We start from the raw sequence: 12,765 nt of genomic DNA on the forward strand, positions 1-12,765 counted from the left end.
CAAACAATGTATGAGGGTTCCAATTTCTCTACATCCTTTATTTGCTTTTTTGATTATAGCTATCTTAGGGTGTATGAAGTGATTTTGATTTACAGTTCCCTAATGACTAATGATGTTGAGCATCTTCCTCATATTTTCTTCTAAGAGTTTTATAGTTTTAGGGGCGCCTGGGTGGCACAGCGGTTAAGCGTCTGCCTTCGGCTCAGGGCGTGATTCCGGCGTTACAGGATCGAGCCCCACATCGGGCTCCTCTGCTGGGAGCCTGCTTCTTTCTCTCCCACTCCCCCTGCTTGTGTTCCCTCTCTCGCTGGCTCTCTCTCTCTGTCAAATAAATAAATAATAAATAAAATCTTTAAAAAAAAAAGAATTTTATAGTTTTAATGTCAGGTCTTAGATCTGTTTCAAATTAATTTTCATATATGGTATAAGGTAGGGGTCCAACTTCATTCTTTTGCATGGAGATAACCAGTTGTTATAGCACCATTTGTTGAAAAACCTATTCTTTCCTCACTGAAGCTATTGGACGTTTAAGCAGAAAATGGTATAATCAGATTTAAAGAAGATCACTCTGGCTACTATGTAGAGAATGTTAGTTCCTGTATCTCTGAATGTTAGAATGCCAGCAAAAGTTACTGAGAATGAGCAGTCAGTGCCATCAACTAAGAGCAGAAACACGTGGTGTCAGAAAAGCCATGAGAATAAAATGTTTCAAGAAGAGAAGGTGGACAATTTTATGGTATCCTGATGAATGATTTAAATATATAAAAAGGAACTAAATCCTGGGGCGCCTGGGTAGCTCAGTCGTTAAGCGTCTGCCTTCGGCTCAGGTCATGATCCCAGCATTCTGGGATCGAGCCCCACATTGGGCTCCCTGCTCAGTGGGAAACCTGCTTCCACTCTCCCACTCCCCCTGCTTGTGTTCCCTCTCTCTCTGCCTCTCTCTCTCTATCAAAGAAATAAATAAAATCTTAAAAAAAAAAAAGAGGAACTAAATCCTGGATTTAGCTATCAGAGGTTTTTGGAGACCTTTTGAAGAAGAGCAGTCTTGGTAGAATAGTAGTAGTAGTAGTCAGATTAGAATTGGTTGAGAAATGAATTTGGGAAGACAGAAATTAGAGATCTCTTTTAAAAAGTTTGCTGGGGAGATTTTTTTGTAGACATAGACAAGCTGGTTTTAAAATTTATATGGAGGGTTGCCTGGGTGGCCCAGTCGGTTAGGCATCTGACTCCATCTCAGCTCGGGTCTTGATCTGAGGGTTGTGAGTTCAAGCCCCCCATTGGGTCCCACATTGGGCTCCTCACTGGGCATGGAGCCTAGTTAAAAAACAACAACAACTTATATGCAAAGTCTAGGTTAGCTAAAACAACTCTGACAAAAATAAGTGGGAGGAATCTATCTGGGTTTAAGACTTTATTTAGCTACAGTAATCAAGACAGTATGGTATGGGCGGAGGCATAAACACATAGGTCATTGGAACAGAAAGAAAAACTCAGAAATAGACTGGGTCATGGTCAATTGATTTTTGTCAAAGGTACAAAAGCAATTCAACAAAGAAAGGCTATTTCCTCAACATTTTCAACAAATGGTGCTAGAGTAGTTGGACATCCATATGTAAAAATATGAACCTCTACTTAAAATTCACACCCTGTACAAAAATTAACTCAAAATGTACCATTATTTTTAAAAGATTTTATTTATTTGACAGAGAAAGCCCAAGCAGGGGGAGCAGCAGGCAGAGGAGAGGGAGAAGCAGACTTCCTGCTGAGCAGGGAGCCTGATGTGGGGCTTAATCCCAGGACCTCGGGGTAATGACCTGAGCCGAAGGCAGATGCTTAACTGGCTGAGCCACCCAAGCACCCCTGTATCGACAATTTAAATATAAAATGTAAAACCAAAAACTTTTAGAAGAAAACATAGAAAATCTTTGGGACCTAAGACTAGGTGAAGAGTTCTTAGCTATAACGCTAAAACCATGATCCATAAAAGATTCTTAAAAAAATCAATAAATTGGATTTCAATATTTAAAACTTTCACTCTACAAAAGACTTTGTCAAGAGAATTGAAAACTAGGTACAGAACTCTCAACATGTAGCAGTGTTTAAAAAAAAAAAAAGACAGCAAACAATCCAGTTAGAAAATGGATAGAAGACAAGAACAGCCATTTTACCAGAGAGGATATATGGATGGCAAATAATTACATGAAAAATGTTCACCATCATTAGCCATAGAGAAATACAAATTTAAATGATGATGAGGTATCATTACATGCCTTATTTATTAGATTAAAATAAAAAATAGTGACAACACCAAATGCTGATGGATGCAGAGAAACTGGATCTGTTACATTGCTGCTTGGAGTGTAAAGTGGTATAGCCACTCTAGAAAAGTTTTGTAGTTTCTTATAAATGTAAACATATCATATGGCTCAGCAGTAACATTCCTGGGTATTCATCCCGAAGAAATGAAAACTTCTGTACACACAGGAACTTGTGCATAAGTATTCATAGCAACTTTATTTGTAATGGCCAAAACTGGACACAACCCAATGTCCTTCCATGGGTGAGTAGTTAAAAGTGGTATGTCCATACAATGGAATACTATTCAGCAATAAAATGGAACAGACTAGTATACGTGCAGCAACTTTGATGGATCTCAAGGAGATCATGGTGGAAAATGTGAAAACGATCATTTCAAAAGGTTGTATATAGCATGATTCCATTTATATAGCATTCTGGAAATGACAAAATCATAGATATAGACAACAGTTTATTGGCCGGAGTATAGGGACTAAAGGAGATGGAGGAGTGATGCAACATTTTTCTATCGTGTTTGTGGTGGTGATTACACAAATCTGTACATCTGAAAAAATTGTAGAGAACTACATACATGCGTGCATGTGCACCCACACACACATATGAGTGTATGTTTTTTAAAAAAAGTGAACTTTAAGGTCTTTTGATTGTACCAATGTAAATTTCCTGGTTTTGCTTTTGTACTGTGGTGTAATATGTTACCATTGGAGGAGAGCTGGGTGAGGATACACAAGACTTTGTACTATTTTTGTAACTTCCTGTGAGGCTATAATTATTTTAAACGTTAAAAAAGAAAGTTTGCTGGGGAGGGGAACAGAAAATGTGGTGTTAGTTGGAGGAATGTAGGGTTGAGAGTGTTTTTTTGTTTTAATTTTGCTTTTTTAGAAAAGGGGATACTGAAACATGTATGTATGCTGATGAGAATGATCCATAAAAGGAAGATATTGGTGATGCAAACAAGGGGGGTAATTACAGGAGCAAAATACGTATCTCCGATCTTTGGCATGAAGGAATTGAAAAATATTATTTGTGTATTTCCATCTTGTTACGTAAAAATGAGGTTATCTTTACAACATTTTGTAAATGATCCTAAAGATAAATGTGGCTGTACTACGGTTTAATCTAATGTTCTAAACATTCCATATGCTTTTGTGTTACGCTATGGAACTAGATCACTGAATAAAATGGAATTTCAAGAGTTTTTATCATACTTGCTGGTGTTCATTTTAAAATAACTTCCAAGAGTTTTACGTGTCATTTTTCTATGGTTTTCCCTTCAGGTTTTCATCCACTGTAGGTAGGTCATGAATTTCCTTTGAATAAAAATAGTTGCGTATATGTGTATATATGTTCTTATGAATAAACCATAGTTATTTGCCATTTAAGAATTAAATGAGTGGTGGTACTGTTTTGCTTTGTAGCGTATAGTGGATTTAATGTTGATCTTACCAAACCATTCTACTGTTTTGCCCTTCCTTTATCTAGAATGTTGTAATATCATAGTGCTCAACACAAATTATTGCTGTTTATTTCAGGGATACGGCAGGCCAGGAACGATTTCACACCATCACAACCTCCTACTACAGAGGAGCAATGGGTATCATGCTAGTATATGACATCACCAATGGTAAAAGTTTTGAAAACATCAGCAAATGGCTTAGAAACATAGATGAGGTAAGACCTAGACATTGTGTAACTCTAATAAAGCCGCATTTTTGTGTTTACTTAAGAATAAACAATTCTAAATGATGTTTAGGATATAATGTACTATCATTATTATTGAGTTATTTCTACTTCTTAAAGGTTAATGTTATATTTTGCTTACCTTTCTCTCAAATTTTTGGGTAAGCCTATCCAGAACCGCATCCAAGGGAATTACTAACTTAGGCAAAAACTTTATACAGCCATCTTATAGCATGGCCCCATGTAGAATCTACCAGTGGTTTTACACACCTCTCTCTATCTAAATGAATTCTTTCTCCGTGAATTTTTGTTGAAATGATGAATTACTACATTTTTCAGTAGTAATTTAAAACAACAGAAATGCTATATCACTTCTAGACATTTTGAAAGATAGAGTAGTAATGTGTTAAAAACCTAACCAAGAAAATAGTGCCATTTCATTACATGTGAAGATATCAATTTTTAGAAGGTAAAATATGTGTCAAATCTGGTCTATTTCTGTTCTGCAGTATAGGTAGCTTCTTGCTGAAATTATTTTTCATGTCTTATTGCAGCCTTTTGGGCCTTAAATTTCCTTAAGACTAACTCCTTAAAGCACTTTCAGCTAGAAGACCAAGTGTTAAGCCAGTATTAGATGCAAGATAATGATATCTTAGTGGTAGCAGTCCTGACAGCTCATTACTAACTTTTCCATCCCTGCAATAAATCTTCAAAGAGAAGCCTGTTAGTATTTAATAATGAGTTAACAATACAGAGATTTTTGAAACAAGAAAGGCTCCATTTTGGATTATCTTAGCCTTTATTTTATGATTCAGACAACTAGCATGTGTAGTAGGAACAATTGGTAAAGAGACTGTGCATTGTTGTTTCAACAACAGTTTTCCGTATTCGGTGACATGAACTGGATGTCCTACAGTTCAGTCCTATTCTGATGCTAACTGCCCAGCCTTAGTGTCGGACTCCCCAAGTTTATGGACTGCCCTTCCTTCAAATGTTAAGTCCTGGGTCCCCTTGGCTACCCACAGTTCTGTCTGACTTGGCTACAAATTTGGGGGTTCCCCAGGACCCACTTTCGGGTTCAGTAATTGGCTAGGATGACTCCTAAAACTCAGGAAAGTGTTTTATTTACATTTATAATTTTATTATAAAGGACACAGTGCAGGAATAGCTAAATGGAAGAGATGTACAGGCAAGGTATGGGGGTTGGGGAACACAGAGTTTCCATGCCATCTCTGAACATGTCACCCTCTGGGCATTTTGATGTGTTCACCAACCTGGAAGAGGTCCCCTCACTTCATTGTTTCAGAGTATTGATTCAGGTTTTACTGCATAGGTATGGCTAGTTAAACCGTGCCTCTGGTGATTAAACTTAATCTCTAGCCCCCTTCACCTCATGGGAGGTAGGGGAGTGGCTGCAAGTTCCAAGTCTTTTTTATTTTTATTTTTTATTTGAGAGGGGAAGAGAGAGAGAGAGCAGAAGCAGGGAGAAGCAGGCTCCCTGCTCAGCAGGGAGCCTGATATGGGGCTTGATCCCAGGACCCGGAGATCATGACCTGAGCTAAAGGCAGACCCTTAATGGACTGAGCCACCCAAGTGCCCCTTGAAAGTTCCAGTTCTTTATTAATCACGTGTTTGGTTCCTCTGGTGACCAGCTTCCATTGTGAAGGTCTGTTGGCCACCCACCCCTCTGCCCCAGGTCTTCATTAGCATAAACTTAGGCAGAAAAGGCCCTGTTAGGAACAACAAAAGACCCTCTGTCACTCAGGAAATTAGGAGTACTGTGCTAGGGCACCAAGGCCAAATATGTTTTTTATTTATATTACAGCCTTACACACTTTGTAGGCCGGATGGCTTCAGTTTCCCAACATGAGAATTAAGATACATAAAACTCAGTCATTAAAAAGAAAATCTGTTTTTCTGACATATAAGAGATTGGTGTTGCCTGATTTTCAATTTATTGTAGAAATTAAAGCTTTAACTAAATGAGAAAAAGCTGAATTGATCCACGGCATTTAAAAAAGGATTATATATCATGATCAAGAGGAATTTACCTAGGAATGCAAGGGTGGTTCAGTATAAGAAATCAGTCAGTGTAATACACCATCTTTTTGTGTTTTTTTTTTTTTTTTTAAGATTTTATTTGACAGAGAGAGAGAACGAGCAGTGGGGAGGGGGAGAGGGAGAAGCAGACTCCTTGCTGAGTAGAAAGCCCGACCAGGGGCTTGATCCCAGGACCCTGAGATCACAGCCCGAGCCAAGGCGGACACTTAACCCAGACGCCTTGTGCAATGCACCATCTTGATAAAGACAAAAACCATATGATCGTACCAACAGACGCAGAAAAAATTTTTGACAAAATTCAACACCCTTTCAAGATAAAAATACTCAACAAACTAGAAATAGAAAATCCGTAGCCTAGTAAAGGACATCTGTGAAAATCCCACAGCTAACAGCATACCTGCCCCTACGATCAAGAAAATGAGAAGCGTACCACTACTGTTCAGAATTGTAGTGGAGGTTCTAGCGAGGGCAATTAGGCAAAGAAAAGGGGGAAACCCAGACTGGGAGGGAAAACTGTATTTGTAAATAATGAGACTTTGTATGTAGAAAATCCTAAGGAGGGGTGCCTGGATGGCTCAATCAGTTAAGCATGTGGCTATGGCTCAGGTCATGATCACGGGGTCCTGGGATCGAGCCCCACATTGAGCTTCCTGCTCCACAGGGAGCCTGCTTTCCCCTGCCCCCCCCACCTCTCTCCCTGCTTATGTACCACCACCCCCAATAAATTTTTTTTTTTTAAGATTTTATTTATTTGATAGGGTGCCTGGGTGGCTCAATAGCTTAAGCGTCTGCCTTTGGCTCAAGTCATGATCCCAGAGTCCTGAGATCAAGCCCCACATTGGGCTTCCTGCTCGGTGGGGAGTCTGCTTCTTCCTCTCACTGCCTGCTGCTCCCCCTGCTTGTGCTTTCTCTGTCAAATAAATAAACAAAATCTTTATTTTTTTTTTAAAGATTTTTATTTACAGAGAGAGCATAAGCAGGGGGAATGGCAGACAGAGGGAGAGGGAGAAGCAGACTCCCCACTGAGCAAGGGGCCCGATGTGGAGCTCGATCCCAGGACCCTAGGATCATGACCCGAGCCTAAGGCAGACGCTTAACCATCTGAGCCACCCAGGCACCCTGTCAAATAAATAAAAATCTTTAAAAAAGAAAGAAAGAAAATCCTAAGAAACATACACCAAAAAATAAAACTGTTAGAACTGATGAACAAGTTCAGTACGCTTGGAGGACACAAGATCAGTATACAAAAATCAGTTGTATTTCTATACACTAGCAGTGAATAATCCAAAAATGAAATTAAGAATATAATTCCATTTATAGTAGCATCAAAAAGAAGAAAAACGAGTTTTGAAAAATTTAACCAAAGATGTACAAAACTTACATATTGATAACCATAAAATGTTGGACAGAAATAAAGATCCATGTAATTGGAAAGACACCCCATGTTTATGACTTGGAAGATTTCATATTGTTAAGATGGCAGCACTAGCCAAAGTGATCTTCAGATTCAGTGTAATCCTATCAAAATCCCAGCTGCTGTCTTGGGGGTGGGGGTGGGGCTGGCAGAAATTGACAGGCTGATCTTAAAATTCATATGGAGGTACAGGCACAGGACCAGAATAGCCGAACAGGCTTTTTTATGAGGAATGACATTTAGGCTGAGATCTGAAGAAATGAGTAAAAGTTACCCAGAAGAGGATAGGGCTAGTGGAAAGAAAGTGATTGATTCAAGTTTAAGACAAATCAAATCTCAAATTACTTTTATTATTTAGAAAACTTAACTACCTTGGCTCTGGAGACATTCAGGGAAAGGAGTGTTGGGCCAAAGATAGATGATTTGCAAATACTTTCCTTACTCCAGGGGTTGGTTGTCTTTTCACTCTGATAGTGACCTTTGACACCTAAAAGTTTTTAATTTTGATGAAGTGTAATTTGCCTATTTTTTCTTTTGTTTCCTGTACTTTTGGTGTCATATCCAAGACACCATTGCCAAATCCAATGTCATAAAATTTTTCTCCTGTGTTTTCTTTCGTGGAAATGGAAAAGGAGAAGTTTTTATAGTTTCAGGTCTTAACCTTTAGGCCTTTGATCCACTGAGTTTATTTTTGTGTATGGTGTAAGTTAAGGGTCCAGCTTCATTCCTTCACATATTGATACCTGCTATGCCCAGCACCATTTTTTTTTAATTTGGTTTTCTTAATTTTTTTTTCTTTCTTTTCTTTTCTTTTTTTTTTTTTTTTAAGATTTTATTTTATTTATTTGACAGAGAGACAGCCAGCGAGAGAGGGAACACAAGCAGGGGGAGTGGGAGAGGAAGAAGCAGGCTCACAGCGGAGGAGCCTGATGTGGGGCTCGATCCCCGAGCACCAGGATCATGCCCTGAGCTGAAGGCAGACGCTTGACGACTGTGCTACCCAGGCGCCCCCCAGCACCATTTTTTGAAAAGACTGTTCTTTCCCCCATAGAATGGGCTTGGCACTCTTGTTGAAAGTCATTTGATCATGCATGCAAGGGATTATTTCTTGGCTCTGTATCCTGTTTATTCATGTATATATCTTTATGCTAGTAGCACAGTATTTTGATTATTGTAGCTTTGTAGTGAGTTTTGAAATCAGGAAGTAAGTATGAATCTTCCAACTTTGTACTTTTTTTTCAAGATTATTTTGGCTGTTCAGGGTCCCTCAAGATTACATACGAATTTTAGGGGTAGGTTTTTCTATTTGTGCAAATGGTGTTAGGATTTCAGTGGAGCAAATATTTGTTTTTAACTCATTTTTCTGCATGGGATCTTCTTGTACCCTACCAGTGTAGCTTTTTGAGATATTAAGAGCTCTGTAGAATTTTTAAGTAAGGCTTCTATGGGGCAGTACTCATTATCTAAAATCATAATCCAACTTGGATTTAGATTATACATAAGAGATTTCAGTTTCAGGTCTTTTGCCTGTATCTTCAGTTTTGGTGAGACTATATCTAGAAACTAGACAGCCTCCAGCTGGGGTAAAATAGTATTTGACAGTGGTATGTTTTAGGAATTCTGTTTCTTTCTCTAAGTAATTTACGAATTTGTGTAGGCTTTTAGCATGGGGTGATTTCAGGGTGCTTGCTTTAAAACTTCAGATTATAAAAATGACAATGAAAATTAAGAAAAATAAAGTCATTTTTAGAGAATATTAAGCTGTAAGTCATGGTAGTGTGTACATTAAATCTTCATTCCATTGTAGCATGCCAATGAAGATGTGGAAAGAATGTTACTAGGAAACAAATGTGATATGGATGATAAAAGAGTTGTACCTAAAGGAAAAGGAGAACAGGTAAAAAGCTCTGAATGAAATTAATACGCTGCTCTTGGTGAAGATGGTATTGCATTTGATTGTTGGTAATGATAGTGGAGTGTGCTGAGTTATTCACATTGTTTTATAAATGCTGTGGGGAAACAGTGGTTTATCATTTGAGTGAATTTTTTCAGTGCATATCTAATAGGTATGGGAGAATTAAACCTTTGGTAGTAGTATTTTTAGCTGTATTTAAACTACAAAGAGGGAAAAATAGAAATTAGTGATCCTCAGTTTTTTAACTTAAGACTTTAAGTAAGTACCTCACTTAGAGTATTTGAAGTAAACTCCTGAAGTGAGGAGAGGATTCTTTTATTATTTTTCTTTCTTTCTTTATTTTTTGAAAGAACTTGGTCATTTGAATCGTGACCCGTTGAAATACTTTGCTTTATATAACCTAGTAGGGACTGCTGCCTTTAGAATATTATTATTTCCTCCAGAATGCTGAAGTCAACAGTTGGGACCCTGTGCTTGAATTTTATGATGACATTTTGCTTCTATTTTAGATTGCAAGGGAGCATGGTATTAGATTTTTTGAGACTAGTGCAAAAGCAAATATAAACATCGAAAAGGCTTTCCTCACATTAGCTGAAGATATCCTTCGAAAGGTAAGATCCTATTTTTTACTTCCCAAGGTGCCCTGTGTCACAGTTCTTCTTTGAAGTCCTGGATTAACATACAGAAAATTAGGTTTGGGTGGTATTGTTCCTAAATGTTCCCCTGTCACCAGTATCTAGCCCTCTAAAGTGAAGTAGGAACTGGGGGAAGCAATGAGCCATTAGAAATCTGTAGCTTCTGGTCAGCGGTGACACTGTTCTGAGCTCCCACACTGACTCTCAGGTCCCCAGGTTCATGCACCTTCTTTCAGCTTTTTGTCTGGTCTGCTGTCTTGTGGCTCTTCTGTTTACTTTTGGACTCACTTCTCTTACACATTCTTTGCATTTCCATAGATAATTTCTTAAAATTTAAGATAATAGTTACTGCTACAGAATCGCTTTCTTCTCTCTCTATAGTCACTTCTCAGATGTGCCAGTAAAGAGCATGTATATATTATATAGTGAATAAATACAATAAATCCATCCCTGTATTTCATTTAGCCAGGCATTTCAATCTGTGATATTTTACAAATTGCTGAAATATGATTCCAGGGAATTCATTTTACTTCCGGGTTAGTTTTCTGGGTTTAATTTGTGAATCCCCATACTTACCAATATGAGAAACTTGTAGCAAAATTGGGAATATGACTAGATATAATATGCAGATTTGGTTATGAATCCTGAGTTGTCTGTTCAATCTCTGGTACATTTAAATGCGTATAAAAACAGAAAACATCTGACACAACTAAAGGAGAAGTAGGCACTGTATAGGAGAAAATTTAATTGCTTCTGGTAACCATTCTATTTTTATAATTGAAATAACTGTATTTTTTCAAAAACCAATCCCCAAATTAAAAAATACATACATCTATAAAACAAGCTGTAATAGAGATGGTATCTCAAATATAAATCTAGTGAAATTTCAGAGAAATCAAACAACTTAATTTTTTATAGTGAACTGTAGTTATCCATTAACTATAATTGTGTGTTCAAACCAGAAAAATGTCATCAGTTACATTGCTATTCATAGTGACTATAAAATAAAAGTTGTGCCCTTCCATATCTGCCAGCATCCTGGTATCAATAATACATCGAGTAATAAGAAGCAAGTTAGGATAGAATACGTGTAGTACGATCTTATTTTTAAAAATTCTGTATGATACCAAACACACATGTGTATGCATGTGCACACACGTTTGGTTATGTTTAGCAAATAAAGATCTGGAAGGATTTATACCAAACTCTTAAAATAGTGAGTATTCCAAGTGGGTTACGGTTGTAAAGGGAGGGAGACATAGAACAGAAATTACTCAATGACTCTTACGTTTATATAGTTTTGTTTAGAAAATTTAACGTATCTTTTTAAAGTTATAAAAACAACTTAAAATTTTTAAAATATCCTTTCACAGTATGTAAAGGTAAAACCCCTTGGAATTCCTTGAAGAATTTTTATATTTTTATATACATTTTTATATTTCAAAGTATTCCTATGAGAAATAAAAATAGAAGAGTAGAAAAGTAAAGTACTAGATGGACAAGGAAAATTGTTCATATTATTAATTAAATGAAGGGAACAACAGGAATAGAAAAATGCTCTTTTAGGGGCGCCTGGGTGGCGCAGTCTTTAAGCGTTTGCCTTCGGCTCAGGGCATGATCCCGGCGTTCTGGGATCGAGCCCCGCATCAGGCTCCTCTGCTGAGAGCCTGCTTCTTCCTCTTCCACTCCCCCTGCTTGTGTTCCCTCTCTCCTTGGCTGTCTCTCTGTCAATTAAATAAATAAAAATCTTAAAAAAGAAAAGAAAAGAAAAATGCTCTTTTAATTGTGGAGTTCTTTGTATCTCAGAGTTGGGCAGGTCACAGTGAAAAATTATTCCAGAATTGACCATAACACTTGTTGAAATACTCTTGTCTCTTGTGTTCTTTCTCTGTCTGGATTTTTTGGTTTTCTCCATTGTTTTTGATTTTTTTCTGTCCATACTGTATCCCTTGATTTTCTCACTAATCTTGGCATTAAAACATACATATATATGCTTATATGGTCTTATAATCTGTGTCCCAGTGTGATATGAATGAATACACCGATAAAGATCTTCCCCATGTAGGCATGCCCCAATGTGAGGTCCCATTTTTTTCTCATACACATACATATATGCTTCTTGATGTGGTAAAGTTAGGAGTCAAAACATCAAATATAAACTTGCTTTACATTGGAGTGTGAGAAATACAGGAGTGGTTCCTGACCAGCAGCTTTCTGTGCCATGATTTCTCTCCTGAGTTTGTAAAAGAAAAATTAACTTTAGAATGAAAGCAATTTAAAACATTTTTAACTTAATTATTTGAATAGGTAATTCATTCTCATGGTGCAAACATTTAAAATAAAGCGAGTACAAATGCAGAGAAGTTTCCCACCACATTCCCCCAACTCCTCATTCCCCCCGACAGGTAACCAGTGTAATTAACCTCTTAATTATTAATATATGAGTAAATATGAATATATATATTTATATATATAATTCTTTATATATACCTTTTTTTAAACAGGTAAGGCAACCTACTGTACTCTGTTTGGCACTTAAAATAAGTAAAATAATTCTACTTTTAAAATAAATGGTACTCCTTTGAGTAAATATGTCATATAGGTTTTCTCAATGAGGGACATACAGGTGATTTTCAGCCTTATGATCTCATAAATTGTATTGCAGTGAATAATCTTATATGTAACTCATTTTGCAAGCATATGATTATGTGCAAGTATGTGAAGGACAGATTCCTAGAAGTGGC

At 37.2% G+C, this 12,765-nt stretch overlaps 1 protein-coding gene across 1 annotated transcript in view; it reads left to right on the plus strand.

Annotated features, from left to right (window-relative positions):
- RAB10 (RAB10, member RAS oncogene family) overlaps positions 1 to 12,765 on the plus strand; it is an 82,824-nt gene that overhangs the window by 65,842 nt on the left and 4,217 nt on the right. The window contains exons 3-5 of the mRNA XM_008700354.2: positions 3,849 to 3,987; positions 9,279 to 9,368; positions 9,896 to 9,997. Coding sequence (XP_008698576.1) covers positions 3,849 to 3,987; positions 9,279 to 9,368; positions 9,896 to 9,997 — 331 coding nt within the window. The remainder of the gene's footprint in view (positions 1 to 3,848; positions 3,988 to 9,278; positions 9,369 to 9,895; positions 9,998 to 12,765) is intronic.

Source organism: Ursus maritimus, unplaced genomic scaffold, assembly GCF_017311325.1.
Source record: "Ursus maritimus isolate PB19 unplaced genomic scaffold, ASM1731132v1 scaffold_6, whole genome shotgun sequence".
Taxonomy (NCBI): Eukaryota; Metazoa; Chordata; class Mammalia; order Carnivora; family Ursidae; genus Ursus; species Ursus maritimus.